This window comes from Anastrepha obliqua, chromosome 4 (genome assembly GCF_027943255.1).
Source record: "Anastrepha obliqua isolate idAnaObli1 chromosome 4, idAnaObli1_1.0, whole genome shotgun sequence".
NCBI lineage: Eukaryota > Metazoa > Arthropoda > Insecta > Diptera > Tephritidae > Anastrepha > Anastrepha obliqua.
Window position 1 is genome coordinate 94,399,273 of NC_072895.1, and position 20,972 is coordinate 94,420,244.

Genomic DNA, 20,972 nt, shown 5'->3' on the forward strand with positions numbered 1-20,972 from the left:
TGGCGCCCTGTGGCAGCCATTTTGTTTTGGTGACACCTGTCAAATCTTTTGTTTATTATTCAGTTGTTTATGCCAAATTATCATGGCAAGTTACACAATTGAACAGCACGTTCAAATGATAAAACTTTATTATCAAAATGAGTGTTCATTAACGCAAACGTTGCGCGCATTGCGCCCATTTTTCGGTAGACGTGGTGGTCCTTCCAATTTCTTATGGCCCATCTTGAACCATATGGACCTAGACGACATATGGTTCCAGCAGGACGGCGCTACGTGCCACACAGCAAACGCCATTTTATTCCATTTCAACATCTACCCGCCCTTATTGAAAACCCCTTTATATGGAAAATTAATTATAATTTCTGCAAATTGCGTCATACGTCAATCATATTTGACACTTGTGAACTATATATGTACCTGGATACATACAAACGGGCAAGTAATGAAGCGCGTAAAGGTCAAAAGATAAGATAAAAAGATAAAGATTTCCATAGCTCAAAATATTTTGTTTTATTTTGTAAAAAAGTTATTCAAAAACAAAATTGAATGATTAATTTTGCGCCACCCTGTATATTTTAAACGGCAACAATCCACGAGTTGTAGAGGTTGAACTAATTACTTTTATTACCCTTGAATTAATTTTAAAAGCCGTACAAAAATTTAAGCTTAATGATATCTCATTGACTAGAAAAAAATACATTAAATTATAACAACAAAATAGTGTAACTTTTTTCCCAGCTCTCTATATTCGTGGCTGTGCTGAGAATACACCCCTCGATACTAGTGAAGGATTAAAATATATATGTATGTATATGCATAATTGCTTTAATTTCAGTTTATTTCCTAATTTTTTTCTCGCTTATAAAATTTTAAAAGAGCATCCACTTTCGCTTGAAATTAAAATTTTTCTATATACAAACAAGCATCCGCTTGAAGCGTTTATATATTTATACAACATTCAAGTGAGCTAGGTATAGCTATACCGAAGTACCGTAATACCTGATTTTTTATTTATTTATTTATAAAAAATGAGAACCAACAATACAATTGTTATTGCACAGCAAAAAAAAAAGCACTGGCTGCCACGGCTTTCGGCTCCTGAATTAAAATTTTTTTTTTTTTACTTTTAATCCTGCGTTAATTCTGTGGTATTAGAAACCAGCCTGTGAGCCCTTAAGAAAAATGTTGAAAAGGAAATCGTTTGAATTCAAATAATAGTACATATATAATACGATGAAGAGATTACTGACTTTTAAATATCTTTCAAGATAGAGAGATAGAGCATACGCCCCTCTGAAGCCCAAATAAATAAAAAAAAATTGCATCGAAAATGTACAAGAATCGGAAACTTTTTGAAAAAAAGCTTACACCTGATGTAATCTAATTAGATTTAACCTAAGAAGACCAAATATTTTAGTACATTACAGAACTGGCATATGAAGCAGAAACTTCATCAGCAGGTCAGTGAAATTTAATAATAAATTCCTCACCTCCTTTGGAACTATGTCGCTTTTTATAAAAAACAGGCTACAGAATCCATTTTGGTTAGCTTAAATTTTTGCAAATTTGTTAAAATTTCTATGAGAATCGAATCCCGAAACCAATCCCATAATACCGGGATCTTATGAGAAATATTCCGAAATCTCAAGACTGCCAATAGTACCGAACATTAGCTTCCCCGTCTTGCTTATTATTTATCATTTCACACCTACGCGTTTTTCGATTATTTTGGCATCACAACGTATTTTCACATTGCATAGCGGTTTGCTTGTAGTTACATATGTATGTACATACGTATGTATGTATAATTTTTTCTGTGAATTATGTTTTTTTTTGTAATTTTTAAATAGTAAAAACATCAGTTATGCATTGCAGAATGAACTCGTGATTTAGTTGGGCAGCAGAAATGGTTTAATACATGCTTTTGATTGATATTCATTATATTTACACTTTACTAAGTTTTTGAATCCAATTTAGAGGTTGTTTTAACTATCAGCGTTTTGTGACAATTGAAAATATTCGAACAAAATTGAGGCTTTATTTAATTTATTTCAAATTTTTAAATTATAATTCTTTGTAATCTATTAATTCGTTTACTGCTATTTTTATTTATTTTTTAATTATTTAATTTCTTTTCATTGAATATTTTTAATTTTTTTTTGTTTTATTTTATCTTATTTCGTTTTCTTTAATTTAGTTTAAAGTTTAGACTTAATACTTACTGTAAATTTATTAATTTTAAGGTCTTTTACTAATATTTTTATTTGTTGTTTGCTTTATTTTTTTATATTTTTTCGTGTTTTCTTAATTATTTTATTTAATTGTATTTAATTTCGTTTTACTTAACCTTTATATTTATTAATTCTTTTTAGTTTAATTGATTTTTTCTTATTTATTTTATGTTATTTAATTTAATTTAAAGTTTAGATTTCATATTAACTGTAAATTTATTATTTCACTTTCACTAAATATTTATTCTTTTATTATTATTTTTATTTTTTTGTTTTGACCTATTTTTTTAATTTTTTGATTTGATTCTGATTAATATAATTTTTTCCTTTTTTATTTAATTTCACTTTATTTAATTTAGTTTAGGCCTAAATTTATTAATTCTTTTACTTCTATTTTTATTGAATTTTTCTTTTATTTCATTTATTTATTTTTTGGCTTTGTGTTATTTTATTTAACTATGCCTAATTTATTTTTGATTGGCTCTTTTTTATTTTATTTTATTTTCTTTTTACTTATTGTGTTATATTTGAATTAATTATATTTGATATTTTTTTGTTATTGTTTTTATATATAATATTATTTTATTTTATTTTTTGCTTGACATTTGATTTATTTATTTTTTAATCGTTTTTATATTTTACTGCTTTAATTTTTTTCTTGTTTTATTTTACTTCGTTTAACACATTGACTGCCAAGGCACTTTCAGCAAATAAGATGCTCTGGGGCCACAGCATTTTTTTTTTAAATCTCATCAGAGACGTCAAAATTGGAATTTAGGGTAGTGCTGGTAATATTTTCTGCTTAGAAACAGTCAGTTTTTAACTAATTAGTATGTCACACACATATGTTCGACGTGGCGCCTACCGACTTTTTTTAACTCAGGGCCATGGCGGACATATGTAAATGCAGGACAAAAACATTGGCTAAACATCAAAATACATCGTCGTCATACAAGCTCTACTTCGTTTTGCAAAAACAAAACAATTGGGAGTATGTTGTTTTTGCAAACAAACACCAAACAACGTTATATGACGACAATGTATTTTGATGTTTGAATCCGTTATTTTTGCAAACAGAAACAAGTAAAAGCTTATTATATGGTCAGTAAACAAGAAAACTTGATCGCGTTATATTAGTTGATAATATTTGTGTTACGGAATGTCGAAAAGAAAAAATTTTTTTGAGCTGCGCCAAAGCCACTATAACAGAAATTTCATGGGAACCCATATATTTTATTATTGCAATAAAATCATATTTACCGTCAATCGTTGCTGTGTGACATGGCGAGAGAGAATAATAGTCGTGTCGGACATATGTGTCCGACGTGGCGTAAACCGCATAGTACAGTGTCACACATATATGGCCGACGTGGCAGTCAATGTGTTAATTAAAGTTTTCGTGTTTCATTTAATTTTATTTTGTTTTTGGCTCTGTTTTGTTTATTTTATTTTAATTTTTAATTTTTTTGTTGTTTTTATTATTTGGTGATATTTAATTTAATTTTTTTTATTCTATTCTATTTAATTAAATTTATTTAAATTTAAATTTTTGTTTTATCATAGCTTCTATAAATATTGATCTTAATTACTTTTCCACACCCCATGTCGTATACGTAACAGATAGTAGAGGCTCTGCCAATCACCCATGGTATAACACATACGCCGTGTTGTACCAACGCAACACATTTCCCTCTACTTACACACTCATCTGTTCCATTACTATTACATACGTATTACAGGCACTCGTGCTCATTTGGTACGAAATTGCCTCCTCTCATTATGTTCTCTCTCTCTCTGTTTATCAACTGCTAACTGATAATTTCTGCATATTTAATATAATGTTTTACGCTTTTAACACATATTCTGTTTTAAGCAACGTGCGTATTTATATTCGATTGATCAATTCGGAAAATAAACGAAAAATATATGTAGCATCTCACACCCACTGTTAACTTTTCCGTTTGCCATTTGTGTGGGTGCTCGGCAACGCTCCTCTCACCGTTAGCTGCTCAAAATTTTGGGTTTTCCTAATTTTCTAACATTTTTTTGTTGCATTTTGTTAATTTATTTGCCACTTCTGCTCTCATATCTATGTACTAAATGCGCATATGTGTGCTTGGTATTTTCACTTGCACTGGTATGAGTGTGGGAAAACGTATCGATTGTGTCGACCAAGCAGCAAAGCAATTTGGTAAATTCAGTAAAAATTCAGCATTTAAAACGAACGCACGTAAAGTAATCGCTGAGTACGCTCGCGAAGTAAGACACGCTGCTCAGTCGGAACACCGAAGCATACTAGCTAGGCAGCTAATCATTATAATAAAATAAAACAAATATATAATTTAATACTCTTAAGTTTTTTTCCAAAGCATTCAAAGCGATTGCGAGCTACTAGCGTTTTTAATTCCTTTTCGCGCGTCGTCAAGCACTTACAATAACAACAACAGCGCTATGTATTCTATAATTTCATAGCTGACGAATTAATAAATGTCATTCTGTTTTTTTTGTTGTTGCACGAGTATTATATCCAAAGCACCGCTCGCGTTGCGTCCCATCCACTTAGGCGCGCTGCAAGCAAAAGTGAAAATTCAAAGTGCAAAGTGATTTATTCGCCTACATACATGTGTAAATATGTATGTATGTATAAGTATGCATCAGCTGTAGCGGTTTTACCTCGTCGCTTGTCGCTGTACGTGCAAATGTGTGTGACTTTGTTATTTTAATTGAATTGTCTCAACTGATTTGCTTGGGAAAATTTATAAATATTTATGCATATATAACATTTGTGGTTGTGCTTTTTTCCCAAGAAATTTAATGAAATTACAACGAAACAAAAAATAAGTAAATGAATAATTGAACAAGCCGGAAAACCCGTATTGATTGTATGTAAACTGGTTGGCGTGTTACGAGTGGCGAGTGCAGAATTTTATCGAACGAATCGAATTCGAACATTTTGAAGCGCGTTGAAAAGAATAGATGTATTGAAATACGAAAAAACAAAAATAAGCTAAATATATGGAAAAACATAAAAAATAAAAAAAAAATTAATTTGCAACAGATTACGGTAAAAATTGGATTTGCTTTCATAATAATTGTTAGAGATGCTGGTTACAACTGATATTAATAATGTGAGTATTGTGAAATTTAGATATAAGCATTCTTTTATTCAAAAATTATATTTTTGTGGTCAAAGTAATAAATTCAGGTGAATAAATTACGGTTTTTAGCATTCCAATAAAATTGAAATTAGGAATTTATACAAACAAAATTATGGATCCCTTTATAAAAAAAAATAAGTTTGAAAAAATCCCGTTTCTACGGAGATTTCATTTTTTTTTTTAGTTTTTATGGTAAATTTCAAAATGATTAAAAATCTAAATTTTTGAAGCGGCTAATAAAACCCAAGTGCTTATATTAAAATATGTGAACGTCTTTAAAAGTCGAAGATAGAGGCGAGTTATTCCATATACATATTTTAGTATAGCACAAGAAAAAACAACTGAAAAAACTATAACTTTCTAGGCAAGATAGAAAGGTTATTAAATATCGACAATAAATGGTTTAAAGAATTTAAAAAAACATTTATAAAGAACGTAATAATACATTATTTTGTTATTATAGAGTTCTTAGGCCAAAAATTAGAAAAGAATGTTTCGTTGTTTATATTATAATATATTAACTTTTTTTTTTAATTTTGATGTGTTTATGATCCCTATGGAAAATAGTTAAAAAAATTATTTTTTTAAAAGCATAGGATATAATTTTTGGGACATTTTTGAAGGAAAAGAAAATGGGGAAAATGAGATTAAATCATAACGATCTGTAAACATTTTATACTAAATTCAGAGAGAAGTGTAATTTTCTCATGGGAATTAAATGGTAATTTTTAAAGCGATGGTGGCACGGGTAAATATCAATTAAATAAAAAATAGGTGTCTCATTTTTTTGGCCATAAAACAAATACAAGAAAGCGATTTTTTATTGCCATCCTAATATACAAGGTGGGGTATCGGAAGATGTTGTCATATGGCGGAAATGGCGTTGTAGAATGGCGTCATATTCGAAGCGCGTTAAGGTCGAAATAAAGATATATTAATTTTTTTGATATAAAATATTTTTATTTATTTAATAAACAAGATTGGAAGATTAATTTTGTTGCGCCGCCGTATGCTTATACATCCTTTGTTAGTTGTTTGGCAAACCTTCTGCTCCAATTTGTGATCTGATTTTTGATATTGTGTTAGAAGTGCCTTTTATTCTTAGTGGTTTTTGTGGCAGTAAAAACACAATGTTCTTCTACCTCCAAAGGGCGTCTCATGTAACCATCTGTCGTGCGAGAGGTGGCATTAAGATGTATAATTTTTTGTGTAAGGTTATCAGGATTTGCTTTAAGTTCAATAAATTCTGATCTCTCAAAGAAAAATTTTGTATTTTATTGAACTTTTATAAAGTTGGTTACTCAAGGGGACAGATAGATACGTGTAAAATTTGGAAAAAAATTCCTTTTTTTCATAAAATGTTAATATAATCCTTTAAGAATATGTCAAAAAAATTTTAAAACGTAAATTTAAGTATTTCTTATATTATACATTGCCAACCGTGACGACTCTATTCTTTGCGTTCGAGCGCTGGGAGAGGTATAGTTGCGGTGCCGACTTTAGACGCGTTTTTCTCAAAACTATATTTTTCGCATTGGCGTACACGATAACTCGAAAAGTTATTGACCGATCTCCTTGAAATTTTGCACACATCTTTTTTATGATATTATTTTCTATGTGAATTTACAAGTTTTCAAAAATTTTTCGAAAACATAATTTTTTCGAAGCAAAAATAGTAGGAAAATTCGCCCCAAAATTCATTTTTTTAAGCATTTTATTCCGCGAATTTTTTTCCATTTATTGTTAATTCATATAGAAATTATGACATTAGTAAACAAAAAAAATTTTGGTGTTTTGTATTCAGGTCGCTGACGCCGATGCTACAATGCCCGCCGATTGAGAAGCCCCACTGCGACCTTCCTGCAAGAATTGAGTGTACATCCGCCATTTTAAATGATTAAAATAATAAAAATAATAAAATAAAAAATATATTATTTTCATATACATATATTGTAAATAAACTGTATGTAGGTATCTGTCCCCTTAAGCTACGTCTATGAGTGATTAATTCGCTAAATATTTCGAGAAGAGCAAGTAATTTAGTGCAGTTACACAAAAAGTGCTAAGTTGTTTTATCGAAAATATGTAGATAATAATTATGTTCCGATTTGGAAAATTTTTTTATTTGTATTTTTGCGTCTATGAATGATTATTTCACTTCAAAAAGTTATTTTAATATGGGATGAAAATTATTTTTCTACTTTTTTTAATAAATATATTCTTTAATTTTCAAACAATAGAAAAATGCGCAAGTTTATCTTCTTTAATTTTTTTCTTATTTTTTTATATATTTTTTTATTTTTCAATATATTTTTAAAAATTTGTTTATATATTTTTTATTTTTTAATTTTCAATCTATAGAAAAAATGCGCATATTTATCTTCTGTAATTTTATTTTCATTTTTTTATACATATATATTTTTTTAAATTTTTCTATATTTTTTAAATTTTTTATATTTTTTTTATCATTTAAATGCATTTAATTTAAAGCTCAAATGTATATTTCTCTAATTAGTTATCTCTCATTCCCCTCATGGGTTTATTTATCACCTGCCTTGTATTCTAATTCTCCTTCTATTGTTCCTTTCATTTTCAACTTTTTATGTCATAAATATTTTTAACACTAGGTTTACGGGCGTTTCTTATATACCTATCTCTACGAGCATCCGTCAAATTGACGGGTGGATGAAAATACGTATTTATTTTTAAAAAATCAATTTATTCAAACTAAATCTGAGTTTAACAATATAAGGCTTCACGTAAAAATAAAATACTAATAAGTCAAATTTTTTGTTAAGTTATTATGAAAATGATTACAATAATATAAAGGCTACATAATCATATTTATCGAGGACATTTTTTACATACGTATTGAATTTCTTTTGTGCATTTCCCGCATACGATATTTTTACAATACATACAGCAATTACTGCTTCTATTTTTATTACAGTAGCCCACTTGGCAACTTTTTCGCACTCCCGATGTTGAAGGTGGCCGATCTGAAACGTCTGAACTGTGACGAACGTTCTCCTTGTTTTTTCCAGCTAATTCATCGGCTAAAGAAAATATAAACTCCTTTCTGGATATTTTCGATCCGGTACACTCTTTGTACAATATCTACTCATGATTGCTAGAAAAGGGTGATCGGTGAAAGTAAAAAATACCGTGCAAAATTCAATTACCCTATTGTAAAAACTTACAATAAGCGGGTGACTACAATAACCAAAACTTTTGCACACTGTCTTCAAAAAATGTTCTTACCACGGTCACTGCAGCGACTATACTGAAGACAGCAGGGATTATCGCAGCCTAACGTCGGCTACCGCAGGCTGTGAAAGTTCTTTGTGTGTGTTGTTTATGTTTGCACCACTGAATATCTTTTCGATACGACATTTAGTCTGCTGCACGCTTTGAGTTTCGAATAACGCGAGGATTTGACACCCGGGCTACACAATTCGTTATCGAGGCGCTATTGAGATTATGAGTTGGGGGGTCTTAGACCTTTATTTCAGTCTTATATTTGCTATTGGAGGTATAATTTTACAAGCGAAGCAAATATATAAGGATTGTTGACGCAATCAGCTAACCCGTCAAATTGACGGGTTCCGTTGAAATAGGTATACAAGGTACAATTTTCAAAATTTATAAAGCTTAGGAAAATAATAATTGTGCGTATAAACTCTTTAAATGAAATTATAAATTTACGATGCAAAATAGTTAAGATTAATGCTATGGTTTTTTGCGTGTTTCATTTCAAAGTTTGAAATCCGTCAAATTGACGGGTCCCGTAAACCTAGTGTTAAATATTCCTGTCATTTGTTTATAAAAGATTTTCTTCGCTTTATTCAATTCTGTTGGTTGTTTTTTATTGTTTTTGAAGTTCCCTTCACCGCATTGGTTGTATCCCCAGCGTTCTCAAACATATTTTTGCAATAAATACGCGCAAACACACACACACACATGTATACACACGCAAATCTACATTCACACGTCAATGAATATTTATGTACTATATTTTTGACTCGATTCCGCCAACGCATTTTTTCTAAGTAGCAGTTTATTTTCTATTATTTCGAGAGCTATTTTGGCTCCCAGCATCACGTCTATCTGGTACGGTAACGCTAATTCTGGAAGTGAAATAAGTTTTACTGTTTTGCGTTTGATGTATGTGTGATTGTTTCTGAGCGTACTAAGTTTTCTGTTTCCCACAAATGGCCGTCGGTAGGTTTTGTATTTATTTAAAATTTGTTTTTTTTGTAGCTTTGTCTTTTTCCACTGATTTCTGTAACTCTGTTTTTTAATTTCCCATTTGTTAGCAAATTAAAAATCGATACCTGACACATAGGTACTTACGGCATTTTTTAATTGAATTAAATGCGGAAAGTAGTCTATTTATAGGGGCTAAGAAATGTCAACAATGTGCCCATAACGTGTTAACTGATGTAATGACTGTAACCGAAATTGATATTTCATAAGACTTCCAAGTACCATTTTCACGCCTCGTGATTTAAGTGAAGTAAAAAATTCTGAATATTTTCCACTAAGATAGATGTCTTTAGCGAATCAAAGCTCACGCTGTAAAAATTGCATCTGGACTTCCTCAGACGTGTCATTGAATCCATGGCTCTATGTTAAAGGCATCACTAAGTTCGACTGGCTACGTCGTAAGTTCGAAATTTGTTATAGTAGCATCACTGAGTTCATGCGCAGCGTAATTTCGCTTGATTTTTCAAAATAAAATTTGTTTGTTTTATTTATTTCGCAATAAAATCCAGAAAGAATTTAATTTTTAAAAGTATGGTAAATTAATAAAATGTGAGTATTAAATTATTATTATTTTTTTTTTAATTTTCTTTGATAATTTATTGTTTTCCAGTTAAGATAAAAAATTTTAAGTGTTATAGCAAATGCCATAAGGGCAGGTGGATAAATTTTTGTAAAATGTTTCGGAGCAGGTTGATAGCTGATTTTTTCATTCGAAAATTTTTAGCAAATCTGTGATTTCAAATTTACGTTTTAGCAACCAAGAATTTTCCTTACAAAAGGTCATCCATTTCGAAAGGATTAAAAGCATCTCTCGAAATTTTCCACTGCATTTGAACTATTCTTAAATGTTACCGCCTTTCTTCGTTCAGAAATATTATTACCGCACTCCTAGTAGAATTTTTATTCACAAGAAAAGGGGAAAAAATCCAAATTAACAGCAAAGAATTATTTTTGTTTCCTTCATGTCAGCTGGTTCGGAACATGATAATTTGGCAGCACTTTTTTCGAGTTCACATGGATTCAGTGATAGCAAAATTTTCGCTATGAAAGCAGAAAATTGTATTCCTTACTTTTCTATGACGTACACAACGCTAAGGCTGCCTTTTGGATCATTCAAAGCTGATATTAAGCTTCAAACAAAAAAACGCTTTAACATAGATAGGACCAAAGTTCAAATATGGATCCCATCTGTATTGAATTCGAGATGGATCTCTGTGATCTGTAGGGTCGAAAGCCGAGCATACCTTCAGAAGACATTTTCCTTCCTAAGGCTGCGGGGACTGTTTAAGCTATAGATTTCCTTCAAATCAATAAAAATACGGAGTACGACGGTCGTTTGAAAAGTCCGTGGAAAGTCAGAAAGATGACACTATTGGCGCGTATCAAGGTTATATATGCAGGGTGGCCATATAGCCATGTTAAATGTGTTCATAATTTACTTAAAGGTTTGACATTTACGAAATGGGATGATATACGCTTGAACAAAATTGGGAAATATTGAAAACCTATCTCCAAAGTGGTGAGTCTTCTTCTTCTTTCGCGGTTACAGTAAATTTTTGTTTCCAAAAATTGAAGAGGATGACCTGGACGACATTTGGTTTCAACACGACGGTGCAACTTGTCACACTCGAACTTTTGGGTACCGTTTTTGAATCAGCCGAAATTCCGAATCAATTGGCCGCCTCGGAGCTGTGATTTAAGCCCGTTGGACTATTTTTTGGGGGGAGCCGTTAAGGACAAATGCAATGCGAACCATCCAGAGACGATTGATGCTTTAAAACACGAAATCGAAGTTGCCATTCATGAAATTCGAGCCCAAACAATCGAAAATGTGCTTAAAAATTGAGTTGATCGAATGGCCTACTGTAAAGCCAGTCGTGGCAGTCATTTGAACGATATTATTTTTCATTCATAAATGACAATGTTCAATCTTCAAAAAAAAAAAAAGTTTGAAAAAATATTGATTAGTTTTTGTTTTATAGTCGATTCAAAAAGCATATTTTACATGGCCCACCCTATAGTTGATAACATCTTTTGGAAGAACACACAATAAGTTTCAGCCAGATCGGTCTATTTCTTGTGTTGGGCACTAGCGGGCGCCTCAGCATTTGTGGTCGCTAAATTAATGGTACTAGCTTTCCAACTCGTTTCACGTCCCATCCTATTCCAGACTTTCAGTTTCACTTTTGAAATCGAGCAGATTTAGAAACCCGGACTTGAGGAATGGACGTTCAAATATTCTTAACTTTGTAAATTTTGTTCCGATCGACTTGAAATTTTTACACAATATTCTTAAGATAAATATGCATTCCGTAAAGAATTCGAAAAAAAATGCAAAAAAAGATTTAAGTACCTTATCACCACCTCAAACATGTTTGTTGTTTTGAAATTCCAAAAATTTTGTAGCATATTTTTAATCATGACTTGTTTGTTTGAATATTTACTTTATTGTTATTAGTTTCTCAAACCCTCATGCCATGAGCTTTTTGTCAACCTATTTTTTTTTATTCATCTTCCAGGTGCGTGTTTGTGGCAAATGATGGCCAAAAATGGCGGCTAAACCACCAAAGCCGCCAGCTACTTTTTTGAAGCAAAATAATCACAACAACAGCGACAACCAAGTAAATAACAACAACGATCCCAACAGTTCGTCTGCTTTTGCAGCAACAACAACACCCACAACGCCTACCTCCACATCGACCAATCCGCCACCCGTCGCTGAGACATTCAGCAAGCTGGGTATACGGCGCTACAACAGCCGAGACAATTTATTGAACAACATCAGTAACGATAACTATAACACTGATAACGGCACCGACGCCGCAGGCAACGCCATCGAGGGCGGAGCTGCCGCACGTCCCACTTGCAATTGCACGAACATAAGTATTATGCATCTCTTTCATGAGATGAAGCAGGAGTTTCCCACCATACCCGATCCGATTGTAGCGCAGTGTGTGAATGAGAATTGCCATCAGCGTGAGAATTGCATACAGATGTTGAGGAATGAGTTGGCGTTGAATCCGATCCCAGTGCAAACGTATCCAGCAAAGGTGCTGCAGCAGCATAACATCAACCAGCCACACAATAATCACCAACAGCAAAAGCAACTGCTACAACAACGACAAAATAGTCCACCAAAGCTGTCGCCAGCGCAGACGCCGGCACATCCCCAGCCACCGCAGCGTCATAAAAACGCAACGCCGCCGAAACCCGCTACGCCGTTGCGGCCGATACGCCCCGCGCCCGTCCAACCGCCGTCGGGTACATTACAACGCAAGCGAATTGACGCGAACAATAGTGTCGTCACACCGCTAACGAATTGTGATAGTGTTGAATTAGTGCAAAACAATAATAGCAATAATACTGGCGATTTGTTGAAAGATGTTAATATTGTTCAGTCGCCGTGCAATATCCACAGTAACAACAACGACGCCAACAATAGTGCCGGTGAATTCGCAATTCAAAAGTGTGATATGCCGTCGTCCGCGACCGCGATCGCCCTCGCAAACGCGACCACTGAGTGCTCGCGCTCAAGTGAATTCATAGCAGCGCTTAATAAACTAGCCGCAACGCCACCTCCGCCCGCGCTATTGACAGTCACGCGTCCACGCGCACGACCTAATACGCTAAACTTACAAGCATCTCAACAGCAATTTCAGCGCCAGCAGTTGAATAAACAACTGCAGCAGCATTTACAGCACCGCAGTCAGCTTCAGCAACAGCAGCAACAGTCAACGGCTGGCGCGCCAGAAGATCTGCCGCAGCAGAAGCCAATACGCAAAGCGCCGCTGCCACCAATCGCGCCGAAGCCCGTATTTCACAATCAAAATAACAACAATAACAACAACAACAGTTGTGGAAATTCACCACAATCACAAAGCGGCGGCAGCTACTCGGCTGAATCGAATTTGACGAGTCCGATAAGTTCGTGCGGAGAGAGCGAAATAAGTGCAAATGTCGGTTTGGCATCTCAAGCTTTTGCGTTCGGTAGACACAACAACAACAACAACCACATTACTTCTACCTCTGCGACCCCAACTTATCAACAACAACCGTCATCGCCACACAAATCACCTCTCCGTCATCGCTCAGTTATCACAGTACAACCGGAGCCGCCATACGCGCGTGATTTTCTACCTCCATCGAAAATAGGCACAAACGCTGTAGCAACTTCTGCCACCGGTGGTAGTGGGGGCAGTACGCCTACAAGCCAGAAGAGTTTCACATCAGTCAATTTGACATTACGTCAGCCCACTGCCGCCGTTCCCCAATCGACAATCGATATATCCGCCGGTCCGGCGTTGAGCGGCAACGGTAGTGGTCTCACCTATTCCAGCACATCGTATGACGCGCGTCGAGGTTATCAGCAAAATTTCCATATAACGGTCACTGACGAAGGTGGTGTCTTCAATGCGAGTCGCATACGACCGCGAAATAATAGTTATTACGCCGGCGTTGAAGACCACGACAGTCCTGGGGGACCAGCGGGCGGTGTAAGGCAAGCGGTGTCTGCGACGCAACAGCGACAACCGCCCACAACAGTAGTATCGCCAACAACACAGACAACGCATATGTTGGCCGATAATATTACGCCGTCAACTATTCAAAAAACGTCACCGACAAGCGAAGAAATGTGCCTGCCATTGGAAAATAGTGGTGAGTTAAAGATTAAAATGTGGGAAACAGTAGGGAAAGGTGGTTCTGTAGGGGTTTGTGGGGAAAGACTGAAAGTAGTGCAATCACTAGAAATCGTCGATTGACGCTTTCGAAGCAAATTGGTGCCAGAAGGTCTCAGTGTAAAGTCGATTTGCGCAGACTTGGGTCAGTTCAGAAACAGTTTTTGTTGTTTGCTGTGAATGAGTCACACGGAGGTATCTCAAAAAACACATCTCCTGAAATCCATTAACATATCTTCGTTATATTTAGTGCTCGGCATAGTAACTGCACACTGGGAATGAGCTTTCCATGCAACTATTTTTGACGAGGAGAAATTGGAAAGCGTAAAACATAATTTCTGCCGCTTTACTGTTCCAAAATAAAAATAATGCAGGACGAGCATCTTGACTGCTTTTCAGTATTCGCCTAAGATAAACAGAGATTTGTCGAAATAAGTTTTGGATTCTTTTGCTAATTCATCTGTGATACCTGGTGGTTTTATGCTAAGAGTTTGACGTTTTTACTTTTATCTTAGACTTCGTTGCTGTTTTTTAATGCAAATCGTTTGCAGTTGACCCATGATTTTCTGATTTAGTGGACAACTCACGGTTTTTTTATTCGTTTATTACTGATTTGAGAAGGCTCCTCCTCTTTAAGCAAGTAAAAATAGTCACTCGTTACTCCTATACTCTTTTAAGCCTTTCGTAATCTAACCCTATTCAAGTAACGTCGCTTCACCAGCCTTCACACTTCTGCAGAAGCTCTTTTCTTTGAAATTTTTTTTTCGATATGTAAAGTCTGGTGCACTGTGCACAATATGCACAGAAGAGTTTTGTATTTAAATGCAAATGATATTTTTATATTTTTGTTTCAAATTTTTAGTGGTACAACTAACTTTTTTCCTTCATTTGCAAGCATTGTTTTTTTATATGCACGGTGTAGAGGCTTTACCAATATGGACATATTTTGTATTTAAAAACAAGCAATATTTGTATATTTTTGCTTCAAAATTTGAGTGGCAAAGTGTGGCATTTGTATGCAAAGTGTAGAGGGTTTTCCAATATGGGCATAACAGTTTTGTGTGTAAACATAAACATAAGTTATTACATTTTTTTATGAACTGGCAGCATCAAAACGTAATTCAAGGTCTACATTTTTATCATCGCAAATTTCACCAACGCAAAAAGTTTGCAAATTATTAAAAATTTCTGCTGAAGTTCTCACGGCTGTCACTACAGCAGCATTCTCCATATATTTATGGGAAATATTTATGTAACAACACCGGAGCAATAAATCTCTAAGAACACTTTGTGGCGTATCTTGCTCGTAAATATACTATTTTTTGGCCTGGGCACTTTCTAGATATAAGATGTGAACCCTTTTGATCATTTAAAATCCTGCGAAATTTCTTCGATTTAGCTTTGCAAAAGCTTGTTTATTATTTTTTCTTGTTTTGTTTTTTTATAAACATAATTTTTTATTCTTTCTATCTTACAGTCGGCTGCTCTAAAAAACGCTGTTCTTATTAAGACACCCTATATATGTTTTTTTTTGTTTTAATACACATATTTTTTTATTCTTTCTATCTAAAAAACCCCTGTGAAGAAACCCTATACCCGTTTTTCTTGTTTAGAATACATAATTTTTCTTTCTACCTCACAGTCTGGTGCATTAAGAAAATCTGTCCCCATTAAGAAAATGTGTCCCTACTAATAATAAACCCTATACTTACTTTTTTAATTATATGTAATTGTTTATTCTTTCCGTCCCACAATCTGGTGCGTTAAGAAACTCTGTCCCTATTAAGAAACCCTATACTTGTGTTTATTTAATTATACGTAATTTGTTATTCCTTCCGTCTCACAATCTGGTGCATTAAGAAACTCTATCCCTATTAAGAAACCCTATACTTGTGTTTATTTAATTATACGTAATTTGTTATTCCTTCCGTCTAGCAATCTGGTGCTTTAAGAAACTCTGTCCCTATTAAGAAACCCTATACTTGTTTTTTTTAATTATACGTAATTTTTTATTCCTTCCGTCTCACAATCTGGTGCATTAAGAAACCCTGTCCCTATTAAGAAACCCTGCCCCTATTAAGAAACGTATTTTCAAGTGCGTGGTAATATTTTTTTTTTTGTTATTTCACGTGAATTATTTACGACGTAGTAACGATTGTTATCAAACTGATAAGCGCAACAGTTGGTTTCTGTATTCACCATAAACTTTTTTTCGCTTCCAAGCATACATATTTGGCTGCCTTATCGCTTTCCCCCTTCCTCATTAATCACTTCATAGCTAAAAATAGCCTACCCACAGCGAAATCACCTGAAACTTTTATGCTTCAATGTACATACATACATATGTAATTGTAAAGTTGGTGTATTGTCTAACGCTTGGCATCTAGGAACAAGCTTTTCCTCCATTTCCTGGTGTGCACGTGGATGTAGTCATGGAATTGAAGGGCAAGTGATTTTTTTATAAATAGCTGAATCTTTTTCGATGCCAAAAATGCATTCGGTGATTTGCTTTGAGCTGCCCCTTTTTGTCATTTTAGGTCTTGAGTAAAACAGTTGAACCGTCGATCTTCTGCTGGCAATGGCAGCTCTACCTTCCAGGTAACTAATATAGAAAAATAATTCAAATAGCCACCGCCAAGACTATCAATCACTCGCAGTGTATTCGAAATATTCATAAGAATTTTGCTTATCTTTTGATTGATTAGAAGTCTAAACTGAATAGGTTTAATGCGTGTACAATGAAATTACTTATACATACATAAGTGCGTACATATGTATATGGCTGTTTGCCTATACTGCACTTTGCTTGCATTTATTTGTTTATTTTTCATTTATTACTCTAATCAGTCTGCCTTTGGCATTGCTGTCGACGTCATTTCTGTTTAAATAAAATTGATCGCGAAATACCCACAATAATTGTTTAGTTAATTTTTTCCTTTCATATGCACATATCCTCCTATGGTACTAAACAGCTCATTAGTGTACTTTAAATATACTGGTTTTCAATCTTCTTATTTCATATCGACTCACTCTCAATCTCAATGTAATAAAAATAAATCGATCGTTTAGAGAATGTTAGAGAGTTGCAAGTCGAGTCAGTCTTCGTCTAATATATTGTCGGAATAAGTCGATGTCAACTATTTTTTATGTTAATAAAATATATGTGAAGTTTTGACAAAAAAGAAATTAAATGGTTTTATTCCTGATATTAAATCGGGAACCGGAAACCTAAATTACTTGCACATATGTACATATATTGATTGTTATTTGGACTTGTCCTCTACTTTTGTTTTGCATTCAACGTTCTAATCTAATTTGCGTGCTATTTGTGTGTTGAGTTTGAGCTGTGCATATATGCACATTTGTATGTATGCATACTCATATATATGAGTATGTGTGTACACTGGGTAAATTGAAAGTGTTGCTTGAAGCGATAATGACAGGGTTTGATACATACATATATATACCAAAATTAGAAAAATTGCAGAAACTTATCACAATTCCACGGTTTTTAATTGGAATTTTTAGGAAAATTGTTGGTATACAATTTTAGATATTTTTTTTTTATTTTAGTATAATAAAGTGCAAGTTTGTAATTGATTTTTAATTTTTTTTATTGTTTTATATAAGAAAATACTTTGGTTAGAGGACGAGAAAGAAATCATATTTTGAACAACCCGCAGGCTCATCACAGAATATGGCACGATACACAAAAAAAACCAAAATGACAATACCTTGGCAAAAATAAGGGAAGGTTATTGAAATATTAAATTTTATGGAAATTTTATTAAAATATATAATTATATTGTATGTAATTTTTTTACATTACTTCATCTAAAAAGCAGATAAAAAAACAACACATCATCAAATACATATCCGAATATTGCATAATTTTTTTTTAAAGATGCTTCAAAATATTATTTTGGAGAAAAAGAAATGCATTATTTTCTCGGTAGATGGCTGTGATCGGTATCTCGTAAAGTATCAATGAATCAATTTCAAGTTTCTGCTCGTTGTGAAGGGGACATCACATGGCGGCCACAAGCTCAATTTTCCTGTACGGCAGCGAAGTATAGGGAATTGTGCTAAACTGCAAAGCGAAGCGCAAAGAAATGGAGGCTGTGCAACGAACAGCGGCACTCAGAGTTGCCTCAGCCTACCGCACTATCTCAGGCGCAGCAATTTTCGTGATCAGCAGGCAGATACCCATCGACCGCATGGTCCGGGAATGAATGGATGCGTGGGACTCCAAGAAGAAACACTCCATCACTAGCTTCTCAGAATGGATATGCCAAACCATGCTGCGGTGGCAAAGCCGATGGGACACTGAACTGAGTGGCAGATGGACGGCGAAACTTATTCAATTAATTGACAAATGGGTCCAAAGGAACTTCGGGGAAGTGAACTACTTCTTAACTCAGTTCCTCTCGGGCCACGGATACTTCCTAAGATACCTATACCACATGGGCAAGGTAACCGATTCCAAGTGCATATACTGCGAAGCGCTGAGCGATGACGCTGAACACACGGTTTTTAGTTGTGACAGATGGCTCGCGGAAAGAAACGCTCTGAGAGAGCAGATTGACGACATCGCGCCGAGCAACATAATCAGCAATATGCTCGAAGGCGAGAAAAGCTGGAACGCGGTAAAGAAATACATCGAGAACGTACTACGGAAAAAAAGATCGACCTTGACATAGTGCAACAAAGCGAAGCCGCACAGATAGAGACACACAAATATGGTGGACCCAGACGTGGGTGAATAGAATTGGTCCTTTACGGATGCCATTCTGGGCCCTCCCGAATTAATATAGAAAGCAGTTCCGTTTAGTGGCCACACCACATGACGTAGTAAACGACGGTCGCTGTAAGTGCGAAGGCATTTTCAACCCTACCTCACCCACCAAAAAAACAATGTTGATGACATTTCACGCAAAACCACCAAAGTTTACAAAAACAGAATTGGTTTGGCAGCATAGCAATAACAGATATCTTTTAGTGCTGTTGCTGTAGTGCTGTCAGTTTTTCACACGCTGGTGAAGTATTCTGTGTTTCGCGAAAGATTTATGTCGAAAGCAGAAAATATAATTTTACAGAAAAGAAAGCGCCTACCGGGAAAATGCATATTTAGAAAAGTTGCTTTTTTGTACCTCATTTAGCGAGGTTTGAGGTGATTTTTTCGCTTAATACAATTTTGTTTTTACATAACTTTTTTACTAAATAAAAAAAAATGATTTTAAGTGATGGAAATCTTTATTTTAACCTTTACACTTGCCATTGTTGTTTGCATACTGCAGCTGCCTCGTTCACATCTGTCAAATATAATTTGACGTACGACGCCATTTATGAATATTATAAATCCTGTGCATTTTTCATTTGTAAAATTCAAACAAAACATGACAAACGAATATTTGTTTAATAATAAAAATTAAAATAAAAAAAAATTGATTTTTAAAATTTAAAGTTTTTACTCGATACTTGAATATACATATATATGATACTTTTTACCGATATTTATTCAGTACTCAAGTACGAAATCATTTCATTGACTAAATAACAAATGTATTCCACTGCCCGGACAATTGTTTGAGCCACTGTATGCGCTTCTAAAACTACTTATAATATTTTTAAAGTTATTAAATTAAAAATTTGAACTTTTGGGGTTAATGAAATTCGCTAAAAGTGTAGGTTTCCTAGAATTTTTTTATTTAATCACTTGCGCTTCATTAATTGCTGGCTTAGGCCATACAGTTACATATTGCATTTTGCGTTTAGGTACTTATGCACGTTGAATTATTAGTAGACTGTTAAGTGTGGTACGCTTAGCAGTGTTCGTACGATTAAATATTTCATTTTTCTTTGTTTTTATTTAATCTTTTTTACTTTTCCCACATTCAATCATTTTTATTGTTTTTAAATGATTCTTTTTTATTTGCGTTCTTTGTTCTTTTTTTTTGCTTTTTTGTCACGATTACCGCTTATGCTCAACATTCATATTTTTTATTATTGAGGCCGTCAACGATTTGCAACCCACTACTTGCTCTGCTTGCCTATATTCTATGAATACAAATACAGCTATGTGTACATGTTTGTCATGGCTTTGTATTTTCTAGCAGTACTTTTTTTGTGCTCATATTTTATCTAGGCGTTCAAGTTCAGGGCGATTTTCGGAATTTTTTTGATGTATTTATTTTTTTCTTTCTATTTTTTGTTATTTGCTTTAATGAATTTTATTTTTCATTAAAAATGTTTATAATTCCATGTTTATGGCTTTTATAATTTTAGATTTAAGCTATTTTAATTTTATGAGTATTTTTAATTTTTGAAATATGCAGATATACCTTTGCATATACAAATTTATTAATAAATAAATATATAGGGTTTTCTAAAAGCAAAGTATCGATGTTGACAGGCTGTGACGGTCATGTTGTTTTGCCAGCGTTTTATTATTCTGTCACTGACGTCAAATTACCATGGCATAATAAAAGTTTATTTTGAACGATTTACGAACTTGAGGATATGGTTTTATCGACCGAAGATAACGTGAATTGGCGTACAAGATCGTGTGATTTGGCCCCGCTAGACCTTTACTGCTGTAATTTTCTGAAGCCGCAGTCGATTTTGAAATACATGGATTTACA

General features: G+C 33.8%; 1 protein-coding gene across 4 annotated transcripts in view; it reads left to right on the forward strand.

The window, feature by feature from the left end:
* Window positions 1–20,972, forward strand: part of LOC129243930 (dual specificity protein kinase splA) — a 76,415-nt gene that overhangs the window by 31,527 nt on the left and 23,916 nt on the right. For 3 of the 4 annotated variants that reach the window (XM_054881404.1, XM_054881401.1, XM_054881403.1), the window contains exon 2: window positions 12,175–14,311. In XM_054881404.1, the coding sequence (XP_054737379.1) occupies window positions 12,205–14,311 (2,107 nt within the window). In that variant the 5' untranslated portion in view covers window positions 12,175–12,204. Of the gene's footprint in view, window positions 1–4,426; window positions 5,360–12,174; window positions 14,312–20,972 lie in introns of those variants that run through there. The other variant, XM_054881402.1, reaches the window with a different exon arrangement.